This window comes from Cricetulus griseus, chromosome 5 (genome assembly GCF_003668045.3).
Source record: "Cricetulus griseus strain 17A/GY chromosome 5, alternate assembly CriGri-PICRH-1.0, whole genome shotgun sequence".
Classification (NCBI taxonomy): Eukaryota; Metazoa; Chordata; class Mammalia; order Rodentia; family Cricetidae; genus Cricetulus; species Cricetulus griseus.
Window position 1 is genome coordinate 126,605,078 of NC_048598.1, and position 24,726 is coordinate 126,629,803.

The 24,726-nt window shown below is 45.8% G+C and overlaps 1 protein-coding gene across 1 annotated transcript in view; it reads right to left on the bottom strand.

Moving 5' to 3' along the window:
* Positions 1-662: 662 nt before the first annotated feature.
* Fntb (farnesyltransferase, CAAX box, beta) overlaps positions 663-24,726 on the bottom strand; it is an 80,664-nt gene continuing 56,600 nt past the window's right edge. The window contains exons 8-12 of the mRNA XM_027418322.2: positions 18,976-19,105; positions 15,924-16,056; positions 6,623-6,734; positions 5,276-5,390; positions 663-2,035 (exon numbers count right to left, since the gene is read on the bottom strand). Coding sequence (XP_027274123.1) covers positions 1,904-2,035; positions 5,276-5,390; positions 6,623-6,734; positions 15,924-16,056; positions 18,976-19,105 — 622 coding nt within the window. The 3' untranslated portion in view covers positions 663-1,903. The remainder of the gene's footprint in view (positions 2,036-5,275; positions 5,391-6,622; positions 6,735-15,923; positions 16,057-18,975; positions 19,106-24,726) is intronic.

The window sequence follows — 24,726 nt, forward strand, 5'->3', positions numbered from 1 at the left end:
AGTGGTGAACAGATAACACTAGGACATGATGGACTGCAACCCCAAAACTTTATTAGCAGAATTAACATTGACAGGGGCTAGGAGCTGCATTCAAAATGTGACTCTGGGTTATTTGCATGCATGGAGTTTCCTGTGAGGTCCCCTCCTTTCCCAAAGGGCAAGCCACAGAATGTTGCCTTCTTGGCTTTGTGAGAGAAGCCCTTCTGGTAACCACAAGACTCCAGCAATACCCAAGTCAGTCCCTACCTATGGCCAGGATGTCCACCCACCAGCCCTATGCAGTGCCAGAGTGTAGTTCCTTCCATGGGCAGGTTGGAGACAGACACAGATGTTACTATTCAATGTGTAGAAAACGTGTGCAAGGGGGAATGAAGTTCTATTTCACTCACATGCAGGAGACAGGAAATCCCCAGAGCAAATGGGCATCTGGAAGGGATTTTCTTGGTATAGATAGAAGAGATAGCATAGAGGCCTAAAGTACTTGCTGTTCTTCCAGAGGATCTGAAATTGGGTTCCCAACACCCACACTGAACCCACTAAAAACCACGTGTAACTCCAGGGACTTGACTCCCTCTTCCAGTCTCCACAGACACTCACATTCACACACACATAGATACACGTATACACATCCAAAAGAATTATTTTTCTTAAGGAAAAGAAAGCATAGAAAATGTTACTCTTTTATTATTTCAAGGAGGTAATACATAGCCCAGTACACCAAAGCAATAGGGAATTAGAGGCAGCAAATGGCCAGTGGTTTGGGAAGAGCCTCATGCTGCTTCTCCAAGCTCCTGTCTGCCTACTCACTTGAAGGCTGGGACAGTGACACCAGCTGTGACTGTAGCAGTGGACGGATGACCATACTCAGCACCCTACCGACTGTAAGGGCTGGCACAAAGGCAGCTCCAAGATTGGGCACACTGGCAATGCTTGCCCTACTCCCCAGGCCACTGTCCCCACAGCAGCCAGCTTGCCTAGCACTTGATTCTGTTTCAGTGAGCCTCGAGTGGGCAGGGCAGGGCAGGGACAAATCCCGAGTCATCAGGTAAGATGAGCGCCTTAGTAGTGTTAATACTCTGCATGAGAAAAGACAACACTGTCCAGGGGTGGAGGGTGAGGAGAAGGGACAGAAGGGACCTGGGCTGCAGCGCTGCCCGGAGGAGGAGGGCCTCTCCTGGTACATGATGGAGAGAGGCAGGGCCTGGGCTCTGGAGGAAGCTGCTTCCTCTGGCACAGAGTTGACCTAGAGGTTGATTTTCCAATCATAATTGGACAAAACAAGTCTTGCTTACACTAAACATGGCCTTGGAGAGATGTGTGGCTCAGTTCTCCCAGGTTTGGGGGAGGGATTCGACCTAAGACCTTTATCCATTCCCAGCCGCTGTCCTTTGCAGATGGCTGGGGTGAAGGAGACAAGTAGAAGCACGTGCTTCTGTAGCCCAATGGTCTTTTCCAGGGAGCTCACATAGGCGGGACCCACAGCCCCACCCTGGCATGGCACGGACCCCAGAGGATGCCCATCGGGTGACTGAACAGTGCTGTGCAGGTGGGAGTCACAGCAGTGGCCGGGATACTGAGATACTCACAGATACCCTCCATTTCAGCATGGTGGGCCAGGCTGCTGGCTGCCGGCAGAGGCAGCTTCTTCCCAGCATGCACTGCTCTCCTCCAACCCCACTGCACAGGCTCACAGAGTTTTGGTTTGACAGGTATGAAAATAATTTTAAAAAATCACACCACTTATATTCCAAACCCACAGCTGATGGCTTTGTTTTGTTTGACAGGAAAGGACAAAGAAACCACAGCTCCACGGTGGCCAAGACTCCCATAAGCACAGAGAGTGCTTTGTACCCAAACGGAGAAACCTTGTCTGCCAGGGGAGCTGGGGGAGCCATGGGGTCCTCTAGTCGGTGCCCGGATCTGAGGTCACCTCATCTTCACATTCTTCAAAGCCTGGGACTGGCTTTTGCAGAAAGTGTGTGGTGGCCTGGATCACCTTGTCCGGTCCAATGTTGTAGACGGGGTGAGTGGGCTGCTGTAAAGAGAACAGACGCCAATTCGTCACCAGTGGCTCTTGGTTGGCTGAAATTCACCAGGCAGAACTTAGACTAAGGGAGCATGAATGGTACACACAGGTTTATTCCAGGTCCAAATGTGCAAAAAATGGTATCTGCTGAAAACATTTCATAGTATACAACCACAAGGGAACATTATACAGCCACTTAAATATGTACTTTGAATATTTTAATGATAGGAAATGCTTATGTTTATCTGACATACATTTTGGAGTTTGTTGGCTTTTGGAATATTCACATAGACTTTACCTGTTAAGCTTCTTTATCTAAAACTCTGAAGTCGGAAACTGTGTGTGTGGCAAACCCAGCACCTCACACATGGTAGGTATGTGTCCACCTCAAAGCTACATCACTTGCTCCAAAACCTTTTCTTAAACACTGTATCTTTTTTATTACTAAATTTCTTTCTTTTTTGGTTTTTCAAGACAGGGTTTCTCTGTGTAGCTTTGGAGCCTATCCTGGCACTCGCTCTGGAGACCAGGCTGGCCTCAAACTCACAGAGATCCACCTGTCTCTGCCTCCCGAGTGCTGGGATTAAAGGCGTGCACCACCAACGCCTGGCTTGTTATTACTAAATTTCTTTAGCAGACAAAGTACTGAGTTTGTTACATTTTCTTTGTTTCAGTCTCTTTTTAACAGGCTGGCCTCAAATTTGCTAAGTAAGCTGGGCTTGAACTCTTCCTGCTTCCACCTCCCACATGCTGGGATTACAGGTGTGCTCTGCTGTGCCAGCTTTCACTGTGACATTTTCATGTATTCTGTCATTATGCTTTGGTACTATTTGTACTTTAGCACCCACTTCTACTGGTCCCCTGTAGTAGTGACTCTGTAATCCAGCACTCAGGAGGTGGAGACGGGAGATCAGAAATTCACTCATTCTTAGCTGCACTCCTCTTAGATGGAGGCCAGCCTAGGCTACATGAGACCTTGTCTAAATAAATAAATGAGGGCTGGCAAGAAGGCTCAGCAGGTAAGGGTGCTTGCTGCCAAGCCTCATAACTTGAGATCACTCTGGTACCTATACAATTGGAGAAAACCAACTCCACTGACCACATGTCGTCCTGACCCTCCCCACACACAAGATGGAGAGAGGGTGTAAAGAAATTGAAAATCTTTTGCAGCTACATCCTCCTCCTCTTCACTCTCCCAGAGAGGCTCCAATACTGCTCTAAAATCTGTCCTGCCTCAGACCTTGGGTTTCTTTTGATTTCTGTGATGTAGGGAAATGATGTAAAAGAACTGACCTAGGGTCTGAGGGGATGGCTCAGCTAGTAAAATACCTGCCTTGAAAACACAAGAGCCTGAGTTTGATCCCAGGGCCCATTTCGTGTAAAAAGCCAGCTGTTGCCGGTGCACCCATAATGTCAGCACCAGGGAGGAGGGGACAGGGAGATCCTTGGGACTTATTGACTGGCCAGCCAGGTTGGCCTAATAGGCAGGACCCCGGTCCCAGTGAGATGCACACGTCAAAGAACAAGGTGTACATCTCCTGAGGTGTGATGCTGAGACTGCCCTCTGGTCTCCAAGTGTACCCGCACACATGCCCCACCAAAGGTTGAACCAGGCATAGTGGACGGTTCCTGTAATCCCAGCTGCCACAGAAGGCAGGAGCAAGAAAACTGATAAAAGTTCAAGGCCAGCCTGGTCTATAATGTGAATTCCAGGCCAGCCAGAGCTGCAGAGTGACACAATAGGACCCTGACAAAAAAGAGAGATTTTTCATATATCTGTTATCTATTTATACTTCTGCTTGAAACATTTCCCAATGCAAACAAAGGACAGATGTAAAAGCCAGATGAAAAGATGAGGCTCAACATTCAGATCTGTTGGCGGTAGAACCTCAGAATATGAGTGGCCATGACAAGTGGCTTTGAAACTTGGCCACTGTGGACAGTCTCAGATGCGTTTGTTTCTTGGGCTCATGTCTAGGCTCAGAGTGGCACCTTGTGTCAGGCTGCTGTAGCACAGACCCATGGTGGGCAAAACACCCTGCTCTTTCCTTGTGCTGTGGCCTAAGCTTAAGGCTCTACAGTCTCATCTCAACATGAACCCTGGCCATGCGCTACGTTCCTAGCCTAGGAATGCCATCTTATCAGGGAAGCACACACAGAACAAATCCATGGCAAACTGATGTGTGCTACTGCGGCATGGCAATGTGAGCAGTCTATCCTCTGAAGAGAAGGCATCTAAGCTGAGACATGAAGCCAGCTATCCAGTGAGTGGAGTACCCTGACCATGCTAGAGGTCCCTGTGTTTGCCTTAGAGAGGGAAACTGTTCAGCAGAGGGCTGGAATAGAGAAAGCCATCTCTGCCCCAGTTCAGACCACTGAAACCCTGCCTCTGCCCACCCTGGAGGACCTTGTAGAAAGGGGCGTTGAATTGTTATGACTAAAGAAGCTCTATCTTATGCTAGGCATCCATCCATCTTTGGTACCCACCTGCATCTGTCGCTGACTTCGGTTTCTGGAAGATAAGTTTCCATAACCCTGATTCAGTGACCCCCCAACCCAAAAATGTACAGCCGTTACTATCTGTTATGATAGCTTTTTTGCTCCTTAACTTGCTTATGCAGATACCCAAAGAGTGTTTTGAGTTCCCCCATTAATTTTTCCTCATTAATTTTTTTTAAAGATTTTATTTATTATGTATACAACATTCTGCTTCCATGTATATCTGCACACCAGAAGAGAGCAACAGGTCTCATAACGGATGGTTGTGAGCCACCATGTGGTTGCTGGGAATTCAACTCAGGACCTCTGGAAGAGCAGTCAGTGCTCTTAACCTCTGAGCCATCTCTACAGCCCCTCCCCATTAATTTTTTAAAAAAAGGATTTAAATAAAAAAAAAAACAGGATGGCTAAAAGTGACTATCGACTTATTATGATATAATTAACTGCTTTTTTTTTTTTGCTTCTGTAACTTGCTTACGCAGATACCCAAAGATTGTTTTGAGTTGGCTTAAGCAGTTAACTTGTTAGAACAGAACGGTTTTACTTGCTTGCACAGATACAGAAAGTCTTCATATGGTTTTCCCCTTTAGAAGTCCTTCCCCTACCCTCCTTCACAGCCATCTCAAATTTGGCTCAGAGATTTGCCCTGCTAGCAGTTAATCAATAAATCATTTAATTATAATTGCATTGACTCCATGGTCTGTTCCCAGGGGGTCACAAACTCCATGAAAGAACCCCAACCTGCCTTACCAGAGCATTTTCAGGCACACCCATGACCACATCATGCAGCATGGCTCCGCTTCCGAAATGCTGGGCGATGGATAAGCCACTCAGGCAGTAGCAAGTGTGGTAGAAGTCACGTGACCTGCAAGACAGGCAGCTCTGAGAAACCCTGTTCCCTCCCTACAAACCTCTCCAGATACTGCCACCTGAATCCAGAGGCCTGTGACACAACCATGTTTGGGCCCTTTTTTTCTCTACAGGCCACGGCATGGCTGTTCCCAGCAGTGGGTTTATAGGTCCCATTTTCCAGTCTTGCCCAACAATGGGATTCTAGGCTTTTTTCTTTCCATTTTGTTTGTTTGTTTCTTGGAGGGATGAAGATGGAACTCAGGGCTTCCTACATGCTAGGCCAGTACACAGTCCCTGCTGAGCCATACCCGAGGCCACGGGAACTGTCATTTGGTCTCCCAGCTGCTCTGGAGGGGCTCTCCAGTGGTGATACTAAGTTAATGTATTTCTCTAGAAAAATCACAAAATGTCTAGAAATAAGTCACACTCCTGATGAACTGCTGGGTCAGGCCTTTCCCCAAGCAGCGGTAGTGGCGACAGCAGTGTTTGTGAGTGTGTGTGTCTGTAGCTTAACAGAACATCTGATATTTTAGGTGACCTTTTTCATTTACTCTGCCATACAGAATACGCCACATTTGCATTTAGTCATTTAATCTACCCTAGAACAGTTGTTGGATTACCATCTGTTTACAACACTCATTGGATTGATAGCCTGTTCTATTTCCCAGTTTTACATTGCTCAGGATGATCCCAGAATGACATACATGTTAGGCAAATGCTCCACCACTGATCTATACCTCTATCCATTTCCTATTCTAGTTAAGTGGGCTTAACAAGAAAAACACAGAACACAACACAGTAAAGGAAGCTGGGCATGGTGGTGCACACCTTTAATCCCAGCACTTGGGAGGCAGAGGCAGGCGGATCTCTGTGAGTTCGAGGCCAGCCTGGTCTCCAGAGCGAGTGCCAGGATAGGCTCCAAAGCTACACAGAGAAACCCTGCCTCGAAAAAACAACAACAACAAAAAACAAACCAGAAAAGGAAAGCTACCAACCCAGTACGACATCTGCCTCTCTGGGGAAGTAGAAAGGTGCGCGCATGAGCTGGGGAACAAGATGAGTAACCAGAAGTCAAGGCTCAGTGGCACTGGAGGGGTTGTCCACACTAACAACACTTTCCCTGAACAATGTTAGTGGTAAGTGGCTGAAGGACAGGGGTGCCCCAGGTTGGTGGGCCTGGCTCTAAGTGGGTCTGGGTGGCATATTCCCTCTCCCCTCATCCCACCCCTCCAAGAAGACACTCACTTGCCAGGTTTGTCCAGCAAACCCCCTGCTGGGCACTGGCAGCACATCAGGATGTACTCCTGCAGGGCCTGCTGATGGAACATCCAGTGGCTCATGCTGAGGGCAGGGTCACCTGGTGAACGACAGGGATCAGAAAGGCAGGGCAGGCAGACATCAAGGGTTAGTCCCATTCCACTCGTTCTTGGTACATTTACTTGCTAGCTTCATCACCTGTCCCCTCCTGAGCACGGATGTATGTCAAAGAGCAGTTCCAAGTGGCAGTTCCATTGGCCTTGAAGTGTACCAGTCAACATGATGGTCTAAACCACACCCGCACCAGTGGCCTAGTGTTTCCTGAGGGCCTTCCCCCTAGTCCTCCGCAGCTTGTTAGTGGACTCTAGGCAGGTTAGAAATTCTTACAGAGGGGCGGGTAACAGTCGAATTGCTTGTTCTGACTTTTCTAGTCCTGAACTAAATCCATCTCCAAAAGGATCCCAGACTTTTCCAGGACAGACATCTGTCCCTGAAGACACACCACTGCCGGCTGCTCCACCAAACACGGCACAAGCAAAAACAACCCGCATGCTGGGAGCCATGTGAAATTTGCCTTGGGTGTTGTTTTTCTTTTCATTTCTTTCAATGCTAGGGAAGGAATCCAGCACCTTGTGCATGCTAGCCAAGCACTCCACACCTTGGCTACATCCCTAGGTGGTGGGCTCCTTCCTTCTCAAATTCAGCCAACACAGTGGGAATTCTGTAGGTCACACAGTTACCTAGCAGGGAGAAGAGAGTGCACCACCCTCATTTCCATGCATTTCCCTATACAGTTACAATTATCATTTTGTAACCGTATGTTTTTCATATAACATATAAGCACAAACTTCTATTCTGTTACATCATCTCCATAACCATCATTCCAAATAGCAGTGAAACATCTCATTTAAACAGATGTACAACAAAGGTAACTGAGGAGAGGAATGGTGCCAAAAATCTCTTGGGTACATAAACCTCTAGGGTGGATATAGAAACCTCTGGGTAAAAAATTACCAAAGGCTAAAGTGAATACGGTGATGAAAAGAATATAAGTAAAATGAGTGGGGATGGCAAGATGGCTCACTTGGCACCGTGCCTCCTGTGCCAGCATGAGAACCTGAATCCAGACCCCAGCACCCATGGGAAGAGTCAGCAATGCACACCTGTAGTCCCAGTGTGGGGGAGAGGTGGAGATGGGAGGCTACATGGAGCTCACTGGCCAGCTTAGCTGAACTGGAGAGCTCCAGGCTCAGTGAGAGACCGTGTCCCAAAAAAATATGATAAAAAGTGACTGAGAAGGATACCAGATGTCAACCTTTGGCCTCCACCCATACCCACAGGTACATACCCACACACACACACACACCACATGACACACACACACCACATGACAAAAAAAACCCACATTTAATTATAAAATATTCAGACAAATTCTTTTCTTTTTTGAGACATGATCTCATGTTGCCAAGACCACTTCTGAACTTACTATGTAGCTAAATAATGACCCTAAACTCCTGATTTACCTGCCTCCTCCATCCACCTTCTGGAATTACAGGTGTGCTTCACACATCTGGCAAAAAATTGTTTTTTGTTATTTTTTTGTTTTATTTTACATATATGGGCATCTTATTTGCATGTATGTATATTCACCATGTGTGTGCCTGGTATACATGGAAGCCAGATCTATGGATCTGGAACTGGGGTACAGACAGCTGTGAGGTGCTGAGAAACAAACCTGAGTCCTCTGGAAGAGCATAACCACTGAGCCACACCGCCCCCCCCAGCACCTGTTTTTTTCTTTCTTTGAAAAGAAACACACTTGTAATCTCAGTTACTTGGGAGGCTGAATCAAAAGGTCAGCTTGAGCTAGAAAGGGAGAGAAAGGTAGGGGAAGGAGAAAAAAGATAGTAGGGAGGGAGGGAGAGAGAGAAGGGAAGAAAGAATACACACAATAAATAAATGCAATTTTTAAGATGTTCCCAGAACCGTGCACCACACCTGGGCAGCACAATAGAGCCAACCACATGGGCAGAGGTGTAGGTGAACCAGCACAGATGTTGTGAGCATGGGAGAGCTGTCGCCATTACTCATCTGTCATGTAGTGGCATGAGCAGGGAAGAGACGCCTGCCACTAACACCTGAGGTAGGTGGGAGGGCTGGTCCATAAGAGCAGGAGAGCTGCCCCTGAATGCCAGCAGCTGCAACACTCCGAAGAGCAGGCCCTGCACCTTGCCCAGGCAGCACAACAGAGCCAACCCCCATTGGTGGAGGTGTGGGTGAGCCAGCCCTGAAGTTGTGAGCATGGGAGAGCTGTCCCCATTACTCATCTATCATGTGGTAGCAGCTTGGCTTGGCACAGGGAGAGATGTCCCCCAGTCAATGCCAGAGGTAGGTGGGAATCAGCGGCAGCACTCAGGAGAGTGGACCCTGCACCACATCTGGACAACACAGTAGAGCTGGCCCTGATGGTATAGGTGTGGGAGAGCCGACCCTGAGGATGTGAAAGCTAACAACTGGCCCCACCCCTTGCTCATTGCTGCAAGGGGTGAACTAATCAGGGCACTGCCAGAGAGCTCACCCTGGTGGTCAGGACAAGGGAGAGATGGTGGGCTGACCAACCCTGTAACTATCCAGGCCCAGAACCAGGGTTATGAGTTGACCCACCCCAACATCCACTCCATCTGTGATCTACTGGAGCAGTTCCGCAGATCCAAAGCTGCAGGATCTCCATGACACAGGGCAACAACAGGATATCCAAGAGGAGGCCCAGTGAGGGTCCAGCATCGATAGTGTAGCAGAAACCAGAGACCTTGGATCAGACCAGTGACTCCTTACAATGAACACTTGAAAGTAAAGATATATGGATAAAGGGGTTTACTTCGTGACTACAGCTTCCATGACCTTTTTGTTTATTTGTTTTTTTCTCTTAAATTTTTTGTTATTTTGTGGGGGAGGGGTAATAAGGGGGAGGGTGGATAAAAGAGACAACGAAAAAATGGGATGGAGATGCATGATGTGAAAGACACAATAAATAAATAAATAAATAAATAAATAAATAAATAAATGTATTCCTAGTAACTAAAATGGTAAGAAGCATTTATACCTTTCACCACATGAGGACCCAGCTCTCCTCCCCTCTAGAGGATGCAGTGACAGGCCTGCCGTAAAAGCAGAGGGCAAACCCCCCAGACACTAGAGTCTGCTGGCATCCCAACCTTGGACATCTCAGCCTCCAGACCTTGCTGGGGATCAAATTCAAGATCACACACATGCTGATTATCTATAGCTCTAGTTACACACTGACAGAAGAGCAAGAGCAAGGAAAGAACCTCAAATGAGTTGGGTAATAGGCACGTTGTATATCTTACATGCATGTGTGTGTGTTATAAGCCTTGTAATGCTAGCAAGTAGACGGCCACCAGTCAGGTCATCAGTCTTGGGTGTTGACATCTTTACCCACTGAGCCAGTGCTGGCCCTCTCCACTAATTCTTAAAAATTACTCAGAGTTATTGCAAAGATCAAAACAGATACTAAGAAGTAAAGGTGCAGCTGGGCATTGGTGGCACACACCTTTAATCCCAGCACTCAGGAGGCAGAAGCAGGCGGATCTCTGTGAGTTCGAGGCCAGCCTGGTCTCCAGAGTGAGTGTCTGGAAAAACCAAAGAGAGAGAGAGAGAGAGAGAGAGAGAGAGAGAGAGAAGAAAACGAAAACAAAACAAAGAAGTAAAGGTGCAAAAAAAATCACAAAATACTAGTAGTCTGATGTAAACTGTGTATTAAAAGGGGGAAGCAAAACTTATCCCCAGAATGCAGAATAGCTCAACATTAAGAAAATAATCAGGCCAGGCATGGTGGTCCATGGCTTTAATCCCAGCACTTCTTAAATCAGGTATGGTAACACACATGTAATTCCAAGGCTTAGAATGATCAGAGGCTTAAGGTCATCCTCAGCTACATAAAGAGTTTAAAGTAAAATGGCTCAGCTGGTAAGGGCTGTTTCTACTCACCCTGATGGAAAGAACCAGGTCTGAGGGACACACATTTGCCCTGGCTCACGTCCTATGCCCCACCCCCATACTGAATACAAACATGACTAAATAAAAGTAATAACTGCTTTAATTACAAGAAGCTGGCAAGACAGAACAGCCAATAAAGAGCCTGCTGCACAACCTTGGGGGCCCGAGTTCCATCCCTAGCACCCAGATAAAAAATCCGGGCGTGGCAGTACACACTTGTAATATCAGAGCTGAGGGGTGGAGGCAGGAGGCTCCTGGGGCTGCTCAGCTAGCCAGTCTAGTTAAATTAGTGACAGTGACTGAGGAAGACACTTGGTTGTTGGCCTTCACATATGTGCATGTATACCAGGACACATACGTGTGCACACACACATAAACAAAAGCAAGTAAATAGAAATTGTTAAGATTCGAATGCTTGCTGGGTCTGGTGGCACATACTGTGATTTCAGCACTCAGAAGGCAGGTAGGAAGACCAGCAGTTCAAGGCCAGACTGGGCTATATAGGTTGAGATACATGACACTGTCTTTAAAGAAAAAAAAAAATCTACATGTTCTCTGCAATCCTTAAAAAAATTTAACAGAATTCTTACTAAATTGTGGAAGATCCGAAACAGCCAAGGTTACCATGAAAAAGAAGCTTATTTCAACGCCTACAGCAGAGTTGTAGCAACCATGGTGCCTAAGGAGAGACACATAGTGCAATGCAGGAGAAATGAGAATCAGGAGACAAGCCCACACACACCCACGGCCACAGGATGCTGCGTCCATTCAGCGAAGAAAGCACAGTCCATCCTGGGACAGCTGGACTTCTAATGCCAGTGATGGAGCTTGAGGTAGAACATGTTCCCTGAACTTGGGAGGCTGTGCCACACCTGTGCCACACAGAAAGACCTTGTCTCACAAAATAAAACAAACAAATCCTTAAAAATAGATCAATAACCTAAATATGAGAGCTAAAACTCAAAACTCTAGGAAGAAAACATACATTCCCACAATGTTGGAGTTATCAATGGATTCTCACAAGATACCAATATCATAAGCAACAGGAGAACAAAAAAAAAAAAAAAAAAATAGGTTCTGGGCAGTGGTAGTACTGCCTTTAATCCCAGCACTTGGGAGCCAGAGGCAGGCAGATCTCTGTGAGTTCGAGGCCATCCTGGTCTACAGAGTGAGTTCCAGGACAGGCTCCAAAGCTACACAGAGAAACCCTGTCTCAAAAAACAGGGCTTCGGCACCTCTAAAAAAAACAAAACAAAAAAACCCCTGTGTGAGGTCCTGGTTTGATCCCTAGCATAAACAAATACATTTTTTTTTAAGGTAAAGAAAAAAGCCAGATATGTGGCAGATGCCTCTAATCCCAGCAGTTGGGAGGTTGATGCAGGAGGATTGACATGAGTTCTAGGCCAGTGTGGGCTACCTTGTCTCAAAACAACAACAAAGAAACAGTATCTGCTCATTTATTTTGATCTGCATGCCCTGCACTACTAGTTTCTAGTCTATCCTTGTTTTCTAAAGTCCAACAACTTTATGGCTCTCATCTTACACTATATGTAACCATTTTCTATGACAGCTCTACCCGCCTCTTGTCTCCTTTTGGCTCATTTGTTTTGTTACATGAGTTTAAAATAAACAAAACAAGTGATATTTGAATTCTAATCACACTGTTGTTGCTTTCTTTGTGATATCCTTGCTTTTAAAATCCTATGGGTGTGTATTTTGGATAGAATGTGTGGAAAATGTTCTAAGCTGATTATGTTAAAGGCAGTCCAGATCTATGGACACTAAATTGTAGTCTTGAAATGGATCAAGCGTACAGCATGAGAAAGAACTCTACATTTAAAGAAGAATTTGTTACATTTTAGGGTAACTGTAGTAAAGTTTCTATTCATACTGTGCCCTCATGTCATACCCTATAACAAATGGACGATTATCATCCCCAGGCAAGTGATAACCTATGGCCAAAATCACAATGTTTCCATCACTTCCTACACCACTATCATTTAAAAGCTGAGTTCACAAACACTCCAAAGCACTTCCTGGGGATCTTGGACACCAGCACACATAATCATGGCGAGATAAAGGATGAGGTGATTCCAGGATGGTCATAGCATAGAAATCAGGTTTAAAATCCTTTAGACATCTGCAGCAGTTACAGACTCCCATTGTAATGTCACTTTGTATTTCAAAGGATCCTTTTAGCTACACAATGAAGTCTTCCCAATTACAGCAGAGAGCTGCGGGTTCATGTCACTCAATCCAACAGGTGGACAGAGCCTAGGTACCTCCCAAAGAACACATCAAGAAACACATTCTACCATCACCTGTTCCTAACCTCTGACGATGTTGTGACATGATACTGTCATCTACAAGTTCACACTCCAGACCTACATAATTGAGTTACAAGAAAAGAAACATCACCAAAAATTTTAAATTTCATATTTGAACTGAGTTTAGAGATTCTGTGCTCAGTCATGTTAATAGCTGTCCTCAACTACATGTGCCCTGCCTGCCATCAAAACTCACGGGCTGCTTTCTTTTGTTTGTTTTTTTCAAGACAGGGTTTTGTAAAAGCAAGTTCTTAATAGGTCTAAATAATAAAAAACCCTGAGTCAGAAATAGAGGGAAATGCTGAGAAATCAGAGAGAAGGAGCAAACTATAGCCACACCTTATCTCCTAGCATCTCAGCAGACAAGCACACAAGTTCCTCTTTCTTTCAGCTTGTATCCTCTCTCCACCCAGCCATCTCACTTCCTGTCTGTCTGTCCAGACCTCAGACCTCTACGGCTAGCTAGTGGCAGGCTCCACTCTCTGGTCTTCAAACAGGCTTTATTTGTACAAGCAAGATATCACCACAAGGTTTCTCTGTGTAGCCCTGGCCATCTGGAACTTACTCTGTAGATCAGACTGGCCTCAAACCTGCCTCTGCCTCCTGAGTGCTGGGATCAAAGGTGTGTGCCACCACTGCCCTATGAGCCTTTTATTAAATTAGAAATAAGATCATTGCCTCCTCCACCATACCAGTGCTGATGCTGAAACTCAAGGCTCACACACTCTAGACAATTTCGCTACCACTGAAATATAACTCAGCTACAAATATATGTATTCTATTTATTTATTTTTATTTTATGTGTCTGAGTGTTCTACCTACATGTATGTATGTTTACCATGTGCATGCCTGGTGCTTGGTGCCCTCAGAGACAGAAGGCATCAGATCCCTAGGAACTGGAGTTACAGATGGTTGTGAGCCACCATGTGGGTTCTGGGAACTGAATGAACTCAGGTCCTCTGGAAGAGCAGCCAGTGTTCCTAACCACTGAACCATCCCTCCAGCCCCCCAAATACACTTTTAAAGGCTGGTGACACCGCTCAGTGGTCTCTACCTACTATATAATAGAGGACTAGTAGACTGGTACTACTATAGAGTACTATAGAGTAGTTCAACCCCCAGTACCACAAATAAATAAATAATCCATAAACTTGTTTTAAGTTTGTGGCTATGGATATAATGTAATGCTTAGCACTGTAGAGGATCTGGGCTCAATATCCAGTATCAAACATTAAAAAAATAATAATAATGCATTTGCTTACAAAAAAATACAAGTAGCAAGGAGTGAGAGAGACGGCTCGGTGGTGAAGAACAAGTACTTCTCTTGCAAGGGATGTGAGTTTGGTTCCCAGTACCCACTATCAGGTGACTGACAACTCTAGCTCCGGGGCATCTGACCCCCTCAGGCACCCATACATGTACATATACCATACACACACACACAAAAAAGAATTGTTTTAGTTAAAATAGAAGTAACAATATATATATCCATTTTTGGAAGGAGAAAAGGGATATAGTAGAGGATATACTAAATTGGATATACTAATTGGATATACTAATTGTAACCTCTGACTCCCTTCCTATGCTTCTCTCAATATCACCCATTGTTAAGTGTTTTGACATGTTGCTAAGAAAAGCCAGTGGACACCAGCTGGTGTACACATGGCTGCCCTGGGCCTGGCCTTTTACACTTCATGTTGTATCCTGGGGAGCTTTCTGAACAGAGTCGTTGTGTGCAACTACCGCTTAGAAGGAGCATCATTCATTTACCCACTCCTGTTTGTTTGTTGAGAAAACTTCTCACCATATAGACCTGGCTCCCCTTGAACATACAGAGATATGCTTCTTGAGTGATGGGATGAAAGTGTGTGGTGGCCAGGCTGGGAAATCTTCACCTTTCAATGGACATTTGCCATATGCTACTCAAACTCTACTTCAATACACAGCCTCTCTGCGGGTGAACTCCTGACAGTGCACTAGCCAGGCTGAAATTTTAAGTGTGTTTATGTTAAACAGACACCTGCACACTGCCCTGCAAAACCAAATGCCTATTTGCAGTCCACTAACAGGATAAAATTCATGTTTCCTCTGTCTCCCAATAGCTGGGTCTGATAGCATACACCACAATGCCCAGCCTCGCACTAATTTTTTTGTTTTTTAAATGAATATTCTTCCAGAGTTCTGGAAATTCAATAATATAGCACATTGTTATTTTCTAGTACTTCCTATAAGAAGTGAGGCATTTTCATAACCAGATCTGTAACACTATTTAAACACTGGATGGTGATGTGTGCTCAGCCAGATGAAATGAGTCTTTTCTGGTGGGTTCTGGTTCTCTCTGCCCCTTTTTTAACTGCCTTTCCTATTACTGTTTTGTTTTGTTTTGTTTTGTTTTGTTTTGTTTTGTTTTCCAGACAGGGTTTCTCTGTGGCTTTGGAGGCTGTCCTGGAACTAGCTCTTGTAGACCAGGCTGGTCTCGAACCCACAGAGATCCACCTACCTACCTCTGCCTCCCGAGTGCTGGGATTAAAGGCGTGTGCCACCAACGCCCGGCTTTCCTATTACCATTTTAACTGTACGCACAGAGGGGTTTTCATTCTGGCAGGACCAAACACGGCTCTGCAACGGAAGCCGTGGCTTCATGCCCGGCTGAGATGGCAGTCCCAGTTCTTGTGGAGCCTGAGACATGGTGGGGATGCTCCCTTCAGATAACAGGGAGTGGCACAGGGAAAGTTCACCCTGCCACAGGCAGGCTGAGGCAGCAGTGGGTGATCTGAAACCATGGGAAGTGAATTCTGTTCTGCATACACAGCCCCTAGGTCAGGAGGCTTCATACCAGCTCCCAGAGCCCCAGTCAGACAGAACTTCTTTCAGCTCCTCTAAATAGCACTTGGTTAGGAACTGACCAGGGAGATCATCTAGCTCCAGTAGCAGGGTGGGCTCACCTTGAGCGTGCAGGGCACGATGCAGAAGGGGCAGGAGTCCTGCCTGCCAGAAAGAGTAGCAGCCATCCACCAGCTTGTTGCAGCGTCCCTGAAATCCTCCTTCAAATCGCATCTGCCGGCTTGTCACCCATTGCTGAGAGAGACCACAGGACAGGCAGTGTGAACCATAGATACACCAATAAGGGCCTGTCCGTGGGATAGCTCTGCCTTCCCTCCCCTGTTCCCCCAGGCCGCTGCCATTTAAACTGGCCATTTTGAAGAAACCAGCCCTGATGACTGCCCAAAGCTGAAAAACAACAACCTCTTTTCTTTTTTCTTTTTCTTTTCTTTTTTTTTTTTTTTTTTTTTTTTTGGTTTTTCGAGACAGTGTTTCTCTGTGACTTTGGAGGCTGTCCTGGAACTAGCTCTTGTAGAACAGGCTGGTCTTAAACTCACAGAGATCCACCTGCCTCTGCCTCCCGAGTGCTGGAATTAAAGCTACCACCGCCAGGCTAACAACAACCATTTTTAGTCAGCACAAAAGTCAAAGATTTCACTGTTACATTTTTATACATATGTGTGTGTGTGTGTGTGTGTGTGTGTGTGTGTGTGTGTATACATATCATATCATATTTTGCTCTTTGTCTCCCTCACTGCCACTTCCTGTCACCCCTCCCCAGTCTGGTTCTCTTCCCCTCCCCAAATAATCATCCTTCTGCATTCATGTCACATATATCCCATTCCCCTCTCTTGTTCCCACAAGCCCGGCAGCCACCTTTCCTCAGGTCCAAATGGAGGCGGATGCTGATCGAAGAGGCCACATTTGTATGGGAGGTCTGCAAAAGTCTCTTAAACACAGCTTGGGGCAGAAACTCAGGGAGGGCCACCTACCTGTCTCTTCTTATCGCTGCTCAGGGGAGTGTGTTCAAAGCAGAGAAGGGAAGTGTTGATCTAACCTCACCAGATGACATCAAGCTAGTCCTGCCTTTACCTGGTACCTGACGGCATTCACTCCAGAACAGGACTGAAGTTGGAGGCCAAGGATAACTCCCTGGTCTAGCCTGGGGAACCTGGTTAGGTGATGTAAGGAAAACCTTATTCTGAAGCTATATACTGTCACCCAGAGGCCACACAGGACATCACCACTCCTGGCTTATCACATTTCCTGAACACACAACATCAAGATAGCCCTGGAGGGATGAGCAGAACCAACTGGCTGAGCAGATACAACACTCTTCCCTCCCAGCCCCAGGTCTCAGAGCTGCAGCACTGGACTGAAAGGGAACAGTGTGCTATGCCCAACATCTGGAGCCCTCCTAGAGCAAGTTCCTGAGCGTAGACCCAAGGAACTCTCTAGAGGGAAACCTGGACCGCCCGTAACTATAATGGAGTTTAGATTACATCCCTGGTCATGGCAGCGCAAAAGTCAGTCTCAGATTCCTAAAGGGACAAAATCTTGTGGGTTTAGGTAGTAACACCTCCCTAGTCAGTCTTAAATGAAACTATGCTTCAGGGATTGCCATTTAATGGCAGTAGGCTAAGCATTCAAAAGGAAAGCAGGGGTGGGAGACTGGGGGACCCCACAATGTGAGTGGATTCAAACCAGCCTAACTGTTTTTGTTCCAGTGTCTAAAGCCATGGGTTGGTTCCACATTCCTTGCCTATAGGATGTCAAAGGCCCTCAGATAGAGATGTTGGTCCCCTCCCCCTCTTGTTTTTTTGAGACAGGGTTTCTCTGTGTAGTCCCGAGTGTCCTGGAACTCACTCTGTAGACTAGGCTGGCCTTGAACTCAGAGCTCTATCTATCTCTGCCTCCCTGGTGTTGGCACTAAAAGCTTGCACCACCACCGCCACCACCATCACCACCACCACCACCACTGACTCAGGTGTTGGTTATTTACAGCAAAGGGAGGGAAGGGGGTCCCTGGGAAAGAGAGGGCTGACATGTATGGAGCACCTCCCCTCTACAAGGCTGCTTATGTATGCTCTCTTCTCTAATCCTCAGAGAATACTGATTATTAGCCCTACCTTCCGGAAGGAAAAGAGACAGTGCAGCTAAAGCAGATTAGACAACTGGTCCAGGGTGTCTTGGCTGAGAAGATGAGGAGGGGTTCAAACCTACACTATTGTCATTGTAACTTAGGCAAGCACTATTATATTCTTTATTTTTGCCTACAACTTGGGACTTTACATTTCATCTCTTGGTAGTGATCAGACTTTAAAATGTCTCTACAAGTGGGTCATTCGATATCAATTTTCCAGAACCTTCATAGAGTATGCCATGTGAGAGGCTTTCTCTCTTACACAATGAGGGCAAAATGCTGCTTGTCACACCACAAAATATAAAAGCAACTCTCTAGAGGGCTCACAATGGCTCAACAATGAGGGCCTGGCATCTGCACTCACAGAGAGCTGAATGTCAGTTGTAGCTGGTTTGCTTTGATGATGGCCAGGGGAGCACATGCTCCCTAAAAGACAAAGGGAATACACTCTCTGTGTGTTCTAGGCTTCTCTTAAGCTGACTGATTTCTGAACACTGGCCAAGAGCTTAGGGTCTAGAAGACATGTCCAGACCTCCTGATAACAATTCTCCTGCTCTGGCTGGAGAACTTGCTGGAATGCAGATACGGAATTTTCACTGGTAATGGGAAGTTTTCACAGGTAATAAATCTTTGGCCCTAAAATACTTCAAAGCTCTTCTTACAGCTTCTTCTCTTAGAAGATTCTAAGACACATGATAATACTGAATCCTAAGGGACCGTAGCTATTTTTCTTGGGTTTGGGGGCTCATTCCAGGTGGCCAGAGGACTCAAGACCACTCAGTCTGTGCAGAAACTTCAAAGCAGCCAGACGGAGAGGTAGGAGAGGGGAGTCAATGAGAACAGTTGTCTGCTCTTTCAACTGACTTACAACGGTGCTGAGCACGACAACTGCACTGGAAGCTTCCTACTGGGACTAGGAGTCTGCGCTAAGGCTAGAGCTCTGCAGCCCTTCCCATCACAGACCTCCCATGGTCCCAGAATGCCATCACCAGACCAGGGCTTGGGGAGAGGATGGTGCAACAGCTACTCACTAGCAAGTTCTTCAGTTTCAAAGAGCGTTCCTTCTTGAGGATTACCAGCGCAGCCAAGCCACAGAAGGTGTAGCCACCATGGGCTTCCATCCCTGGCACTCCACCAATGCCGCCTTCCCAGTTCTGGCACCTACGAGAGTGGGAAAAGGAAGACATGGCAAGTGTGTAGATGGGGACAAGTGTCCTCCCCATATCCTGGGTACAGAGAATAAGTTTGCTCTGATTAAAGCAGAAGCCATTACTCTCATGGATACAAGTATGCTGATTTATTAACTTGTATGCATGTATACATGTGTGTGTGCGTGCATGTGGAGGCCAGAAGTCAGCTTTGGGTGTCGCTCCTCAGGATAGCTATCTACTTTGCTTTTTGAGAGTCTCTCACTAGAACCTGGGGCTCATATTTTTGGCTAGGATGTATTGGCCAATCAATTCTGGTGATCCCCTAAATCTGCCTCCCCAGTGCTGGGATGACAGGCATGTGCCACAATGCCTGCCTTTTCACATGGCTATTGGGGGTTGGATTCAGAGCCTCATGCCGTGCAGGAAGCACTTTGGGGGCTGAACTATCTCCCCAGACCCTGACGTATTCATGTTTGCAGATTCCTTTCCCTAGAAAACAAAACCAAAAGACTTGGAGATTTAGAAGCTGTCCACTTATGTAAGAGAGATAGTAGCACAGGTTAGTACTCACTGGGGGAAAGTCTCAAAGTCCCTATACATACCAGAATCATCAAGTTAAAGTAAAATCGAAAAATAATTGCTGGCTTTGGTTATCTGTGAGTACCAGGTCTATTAGTGAGTGTGTTTTATTTTTGTCTAGTTTCTTCTTTTTAACTCTAGCTCTGGAGACCAAACTCAGGACTTCACAGATGCGGGTCAAGTGCTATACTACTGAGCCACATCCCACCTCTCTTATTTCTATATATTTCTCTTATTTCTTTCTTTTCTGTTTCTGTTTGAGATGGGACTTCATGTAGCCCAGGCTATCCTTGAGCTTTCTGATGCCCCTGTCTTGTGTTACCTCCACCCTTCAAGTGCTGGGATGCAGATGTGAGACACCATGCCTCAGATTTTGGGGGAGATGTTTTGTTTTTGTTTTTTATTATTATTATTTGTTTTGGTGGTACTGGAGCGCAAACCCAGAGTGTTGTACATGCCAGACAAGCAAGCACTCTACTACTGAGCCAGACCTCAGCCCACTCTTTGTTTTGTGACATAGGTCTCCCTAAGTTGCCCAGGCTGGCCTTATACTCACTCTGTAGCCCTGGCAGGAACTGCTTTGGGGATGCTCTTGTTTTAGGCTCTGGAGTAGTTGGAATACAAACCCACACTACCAGGCTGCCTGGCTTAAAATTCCTAACACACACACACACACACACACACACACACACACACACACACACACACACTTAAAAAAAAATTGAGCTATGTGTTACTGTGTTGCCCAGGTGGGCTCAAGTGATCCTTTCACCTCAGCTTCTCCAGTAACTGAAATAGCCGGGTGTGATGGCTCATGCCTGTAATTTCAGGAGTTAGAAGGCTGAGGCGAGAGGATTGCCTGGCTACAGAGGAGATCCTGTCTCAAACAAACATACAAACAATAAAACCTTAAGTATAAGACTGTTCCCAGCTTGTAAATGCTCAAAAATAAACTTTATTTTTAAATTTTAGGATTTTCTATATATTTAAAATATCTAAGATGGTGTAATAGCACACATCTTTAGTCCCCGTACCTGGGAGGCAGAGGCAGGCAGATCTCTGAATTGGGGGCCAGCCTGCTCTACATGAGCTAGTTCCAGACCATCGAGAGCTACATAAGACAGTTTCAAAAATCTAAAAAGTAAAAGAAAATATCCATTTATTGTGATAAATGTTATTTGGGGTTATACTACCTATTAATAGTGTGTTTTCTAATCAGAAAGCATGAGCATATATATGTACGTGTGGTGTGCATACATGTGTGCATATGTGCGTGTGCATGGCAGGTGTACATACACATTCCTGGGTGAGCATGCACGTGTGTGCAGGCTCGTGTGCAGGCCTGAAGTTGGCTTTAGCATCTTCTTTGATGGATCTCTATTTTATTTATTGAGGTGGATTCTGGGTGAGCCTGGAGCTCACCAATTCTGACCAGTCTGGCTGGTCTCACATTGCCCAGGGAATTGGTGTCTCACATTGCCCAGGGAATGTCCGGTTTCTGTCAGCCAAGAGCTGGGATTACAGGCAGCTGCCATGACTGCCCAGAGTTTACACGGTGCTGAGGATCTGACCTCTGGTCCTCATGTTTGCACAGCAAGGGCCTTATCTACTGCCGTCTCCCCGGCCCATGCAGAATCTATGGATCAGCCAGGCAGGGCCATTTCTAGGAACTGACTTTACACAATAAGCAATAGTGTGTCCAAGGAGCACACTGTAAGAATGTTGGCTACATTCCTTTTTTAAGAGCAGAGTGTCAGGCCAACTTAGAAGTTCAAATGTGGGGGAGGAGGGGCTCTTCTATAAATTATGGCACATCTGACAACAAACTACTATCCAGTGTTTAAATAGTGTTACAGATCTGGTTATGAAAATGCCTCACTTCTTATAGGAAATACTAGAAAATAACAATGTGCTATATTATTGAATTTCCAGAACACTGGAAGAAAATACATTAAAAAAAAAAAAAAAGGTCTGAAGCCACACATGCTGTTAGACCCAGCACTTGGGAAACAGATACTGGTGGATCTCTGTGACTTTCAGGTCAGCCATGGCTACACAGTGTGCCTCTGTCTCAAGAAAAAGAAAAGCAACAACAAAATATGTATGATAACTAGTTTTAATTGTCATCTTGACACAATCTGGAGTCACCTGGGGAGAGCTTCAATGAAGGACTGTCTAGAAGGCTGGCCTGTGGGCGTGTCTGTGGGAGAGTGTCTTGACTGTGTTCACTGATGTGGGAAAGCCCAGCCCACTGAGGGCAGCACTGGATCCTGGGTTGGGTCCTGAGCAGTGTAAGGGTGGGGGAGTGGGCTGAGCACTAGCAGAGTAAGAGTGGGAGAGTGGGCTGAGCACTAGTGGGCACACATGCATCCATTTCTTTCTGCTCTTGACTAGCAAGTTCCTGTTGCCTTTACTTACTTCTGTCTATGATGTAACCTAGACTTCTGAGCTAAAACAAACCACCACCACCCTCCACCAAATGATTTCTGAAAGGATATTTTTATAAAAACAACAGGAAACAAAACTAGGACTTTCTCCTTGCCTAACTATAACAAGCATGGTTTTTTTGTTTGTTTGTTTGTTTGTTTCTTAAAAATTTTATTTATTAAGTATACAGTCTCCTGCCTGCATGTGTCCTGCAGGCCAGAGGAGGGCACCAGATCTCATTCAAGGTGGTTGTGAGCCACCATGTGGTTGCCGGGAATTGAACTCAGGACCTCTGGAAGAGCAGTCAGTGCTCTTAACCTCTGAGCCATCTCTCCAGCCCAAATAGCATGTTTTATCTACACACTACAGACACATGTTCTGCTTTCCTTTTCTTGTTTTTTACACAAAGAGGAACACGATACAACCTCTTCTGTGCCTTGCTTTTTTTTTTTTTTTTCAGTTAATAAAACTCTTTGGAAATGACCATGGTGGCATATTGCCTGTAATCCCAGCACTTAGAGGTAGAAGAAAATGAGAGTTCATGGCCAAACTCAACTATATAGCAAGTGCAAGGCCAGTTTGGGCTTCATGAGATCCTGTCATCAACACACAGTTGGGCAACATAAAGGACTGACTACCAGAGCCCAATAAAATGGAAATAAGAGGATGTAAAAGGTACAAATGGCCAGGGTAAAGAAAGCAGAAGAGGCAGGGTGTTGGTGGCACACTCCTTTAATCTCAGCACTCGGGAGGCAGAGGCAGAGGCAGAGGCAGAGGCAGAGGCAGAGGCAGATGTCCTCTGTTCCAGGACAGTCAGGGTTACACCTGGAGAGAGGAGGAGGGAGAGGGAGAGGAAGAGGGAGAGGGAGAAGGAGAGAGAGGGAGAGAGAGGGAGAGGGAGAGGGAGAGGGAGAGGGAGAGAGAGGAGCTTGCAAACAGGAGAGGACATGAACACAGGCTAACAACAAAACCCTAAAAGCTAGATGACAGGGCTAAGGGTCCCTAAACAGCTGGTTAGAGAAGCCTTCCTCAGTTCTGGGTCAGTGGTGGAGAAGCAGTGCTCTTAAACTCTGAGCCATCCCTCCAGCCCCTTGGCTCACTTTCATGTAATGACTTCTCATCAGCCTTTTAGTGATGGACTCCATATGAACAGAGTAGCTAAGCACTAGATGTGTGCACAAATCTCCAGTATGAACGAGAGACCCATCCTCAAAAGCAAAGGAGACAATGCTGGGCACAGAAGAAAACTGCTTAATGTTCCGTCTTATTTTTTATTTTTTAAAGACTTATTTAGTTTTAGTGTGTGGGTGTTTTGCATGCATGTATGTTTGTACACCGTGCGCAGTGTTCATGGAAGCCAGAAAAGGGCATCAGATCCCCTGGGAACTGTAATTATAGTAGGTTGTGAGCTGCCATGTATGTGGTTGCTGGGACTTGAACCCAGGTCCTCTGAAAGAGTAGCCGGTGCTCATAACTGTTGAGCCATCTCTGTAGCCTCTTAAAGTTGTATCTTAGATAATACCATATGAAGAAAGTTACAAGGATGACAGAGCAGAACATCTGAGAATATAAAAAATGAGTACTCAGGAGGGGGGCAACTGAACTCTGGAAAATTAAAAGCAAGATTAGAGAATGAAACCGCAACAGAAAGATGAGAAGATAAATAGTAAGGGAAGGTCTTGGAAAATACAAGAAAAAGTTAAGAGATAGAAACAGACCCTCAACGGGCTTAATAAAAACCATTAGGTCAATCTGCCACATGAGGCCCCGAATGTCCCTTTCAACATTAAGCAGAGAAGCCTGCTTCCTCAATTAATGGTGGTGAATGTAAACACGTACAGCTGATAAGGAGATGAGAATAAGTGATGTTGAGCTCCCTCTACAGCTCAGAGAACATCTGACCAGGGTTGGAAAGAATATAAGGGCTGTGTAATGCTATGTTAGGCAGAACACAGCCATTGCAGTCACGCTCTCACAGCACCTGTGGCTGCCTGCAGTGGACCTGCACAAGGTTTGTCAATGGTTAGTTATGGATTGGGGGGGGGGTGGCTCACGGAGTCCCACCCCTCCCACGGGAGGGGCAGTCATTATCTTGAGTTGTATGTATATCTATTGAGGAGCCCATCAAGCTCCAATGGATAGCCCCAAAGCCATGGTTACACAGACAACCCTGGATGACAAAACAAAACAGAAAGACATTTAAGTGTGAAAGGGACGTGGAGAGAGGGTGGGAAATTGGTGGGAGGGAGGTAAGGGAGGATCGGGTGACTGTAGCCAGGATGTACTATATACATATATAAAACTGTCTAAGAACAAATTTGATAAAAAGTCTTTTTAAATGAGGTTAATACCTCTAATTAGATTCTGTAAAAGGAGCAAGCTGAGTATGTCAGCATATGCCTATAATTCTAGCACTCAGGAGACTGAGGCAAGAGGACCAGTGGTGCTAAAAGTCAGCTGTGGGCTCATAGTGAGACCCTGTTTCAAAAATAAAAACAAAGAAGTTGCCAAAGAAATACTGCAATGCAAATTCTTGGTCTGAAATATGTGTGCTTCCAAACGAGTACCTAATACACAGTGAAAATGACCCACACCAAGACATCATCATGAAGTTTCTTAACAGCA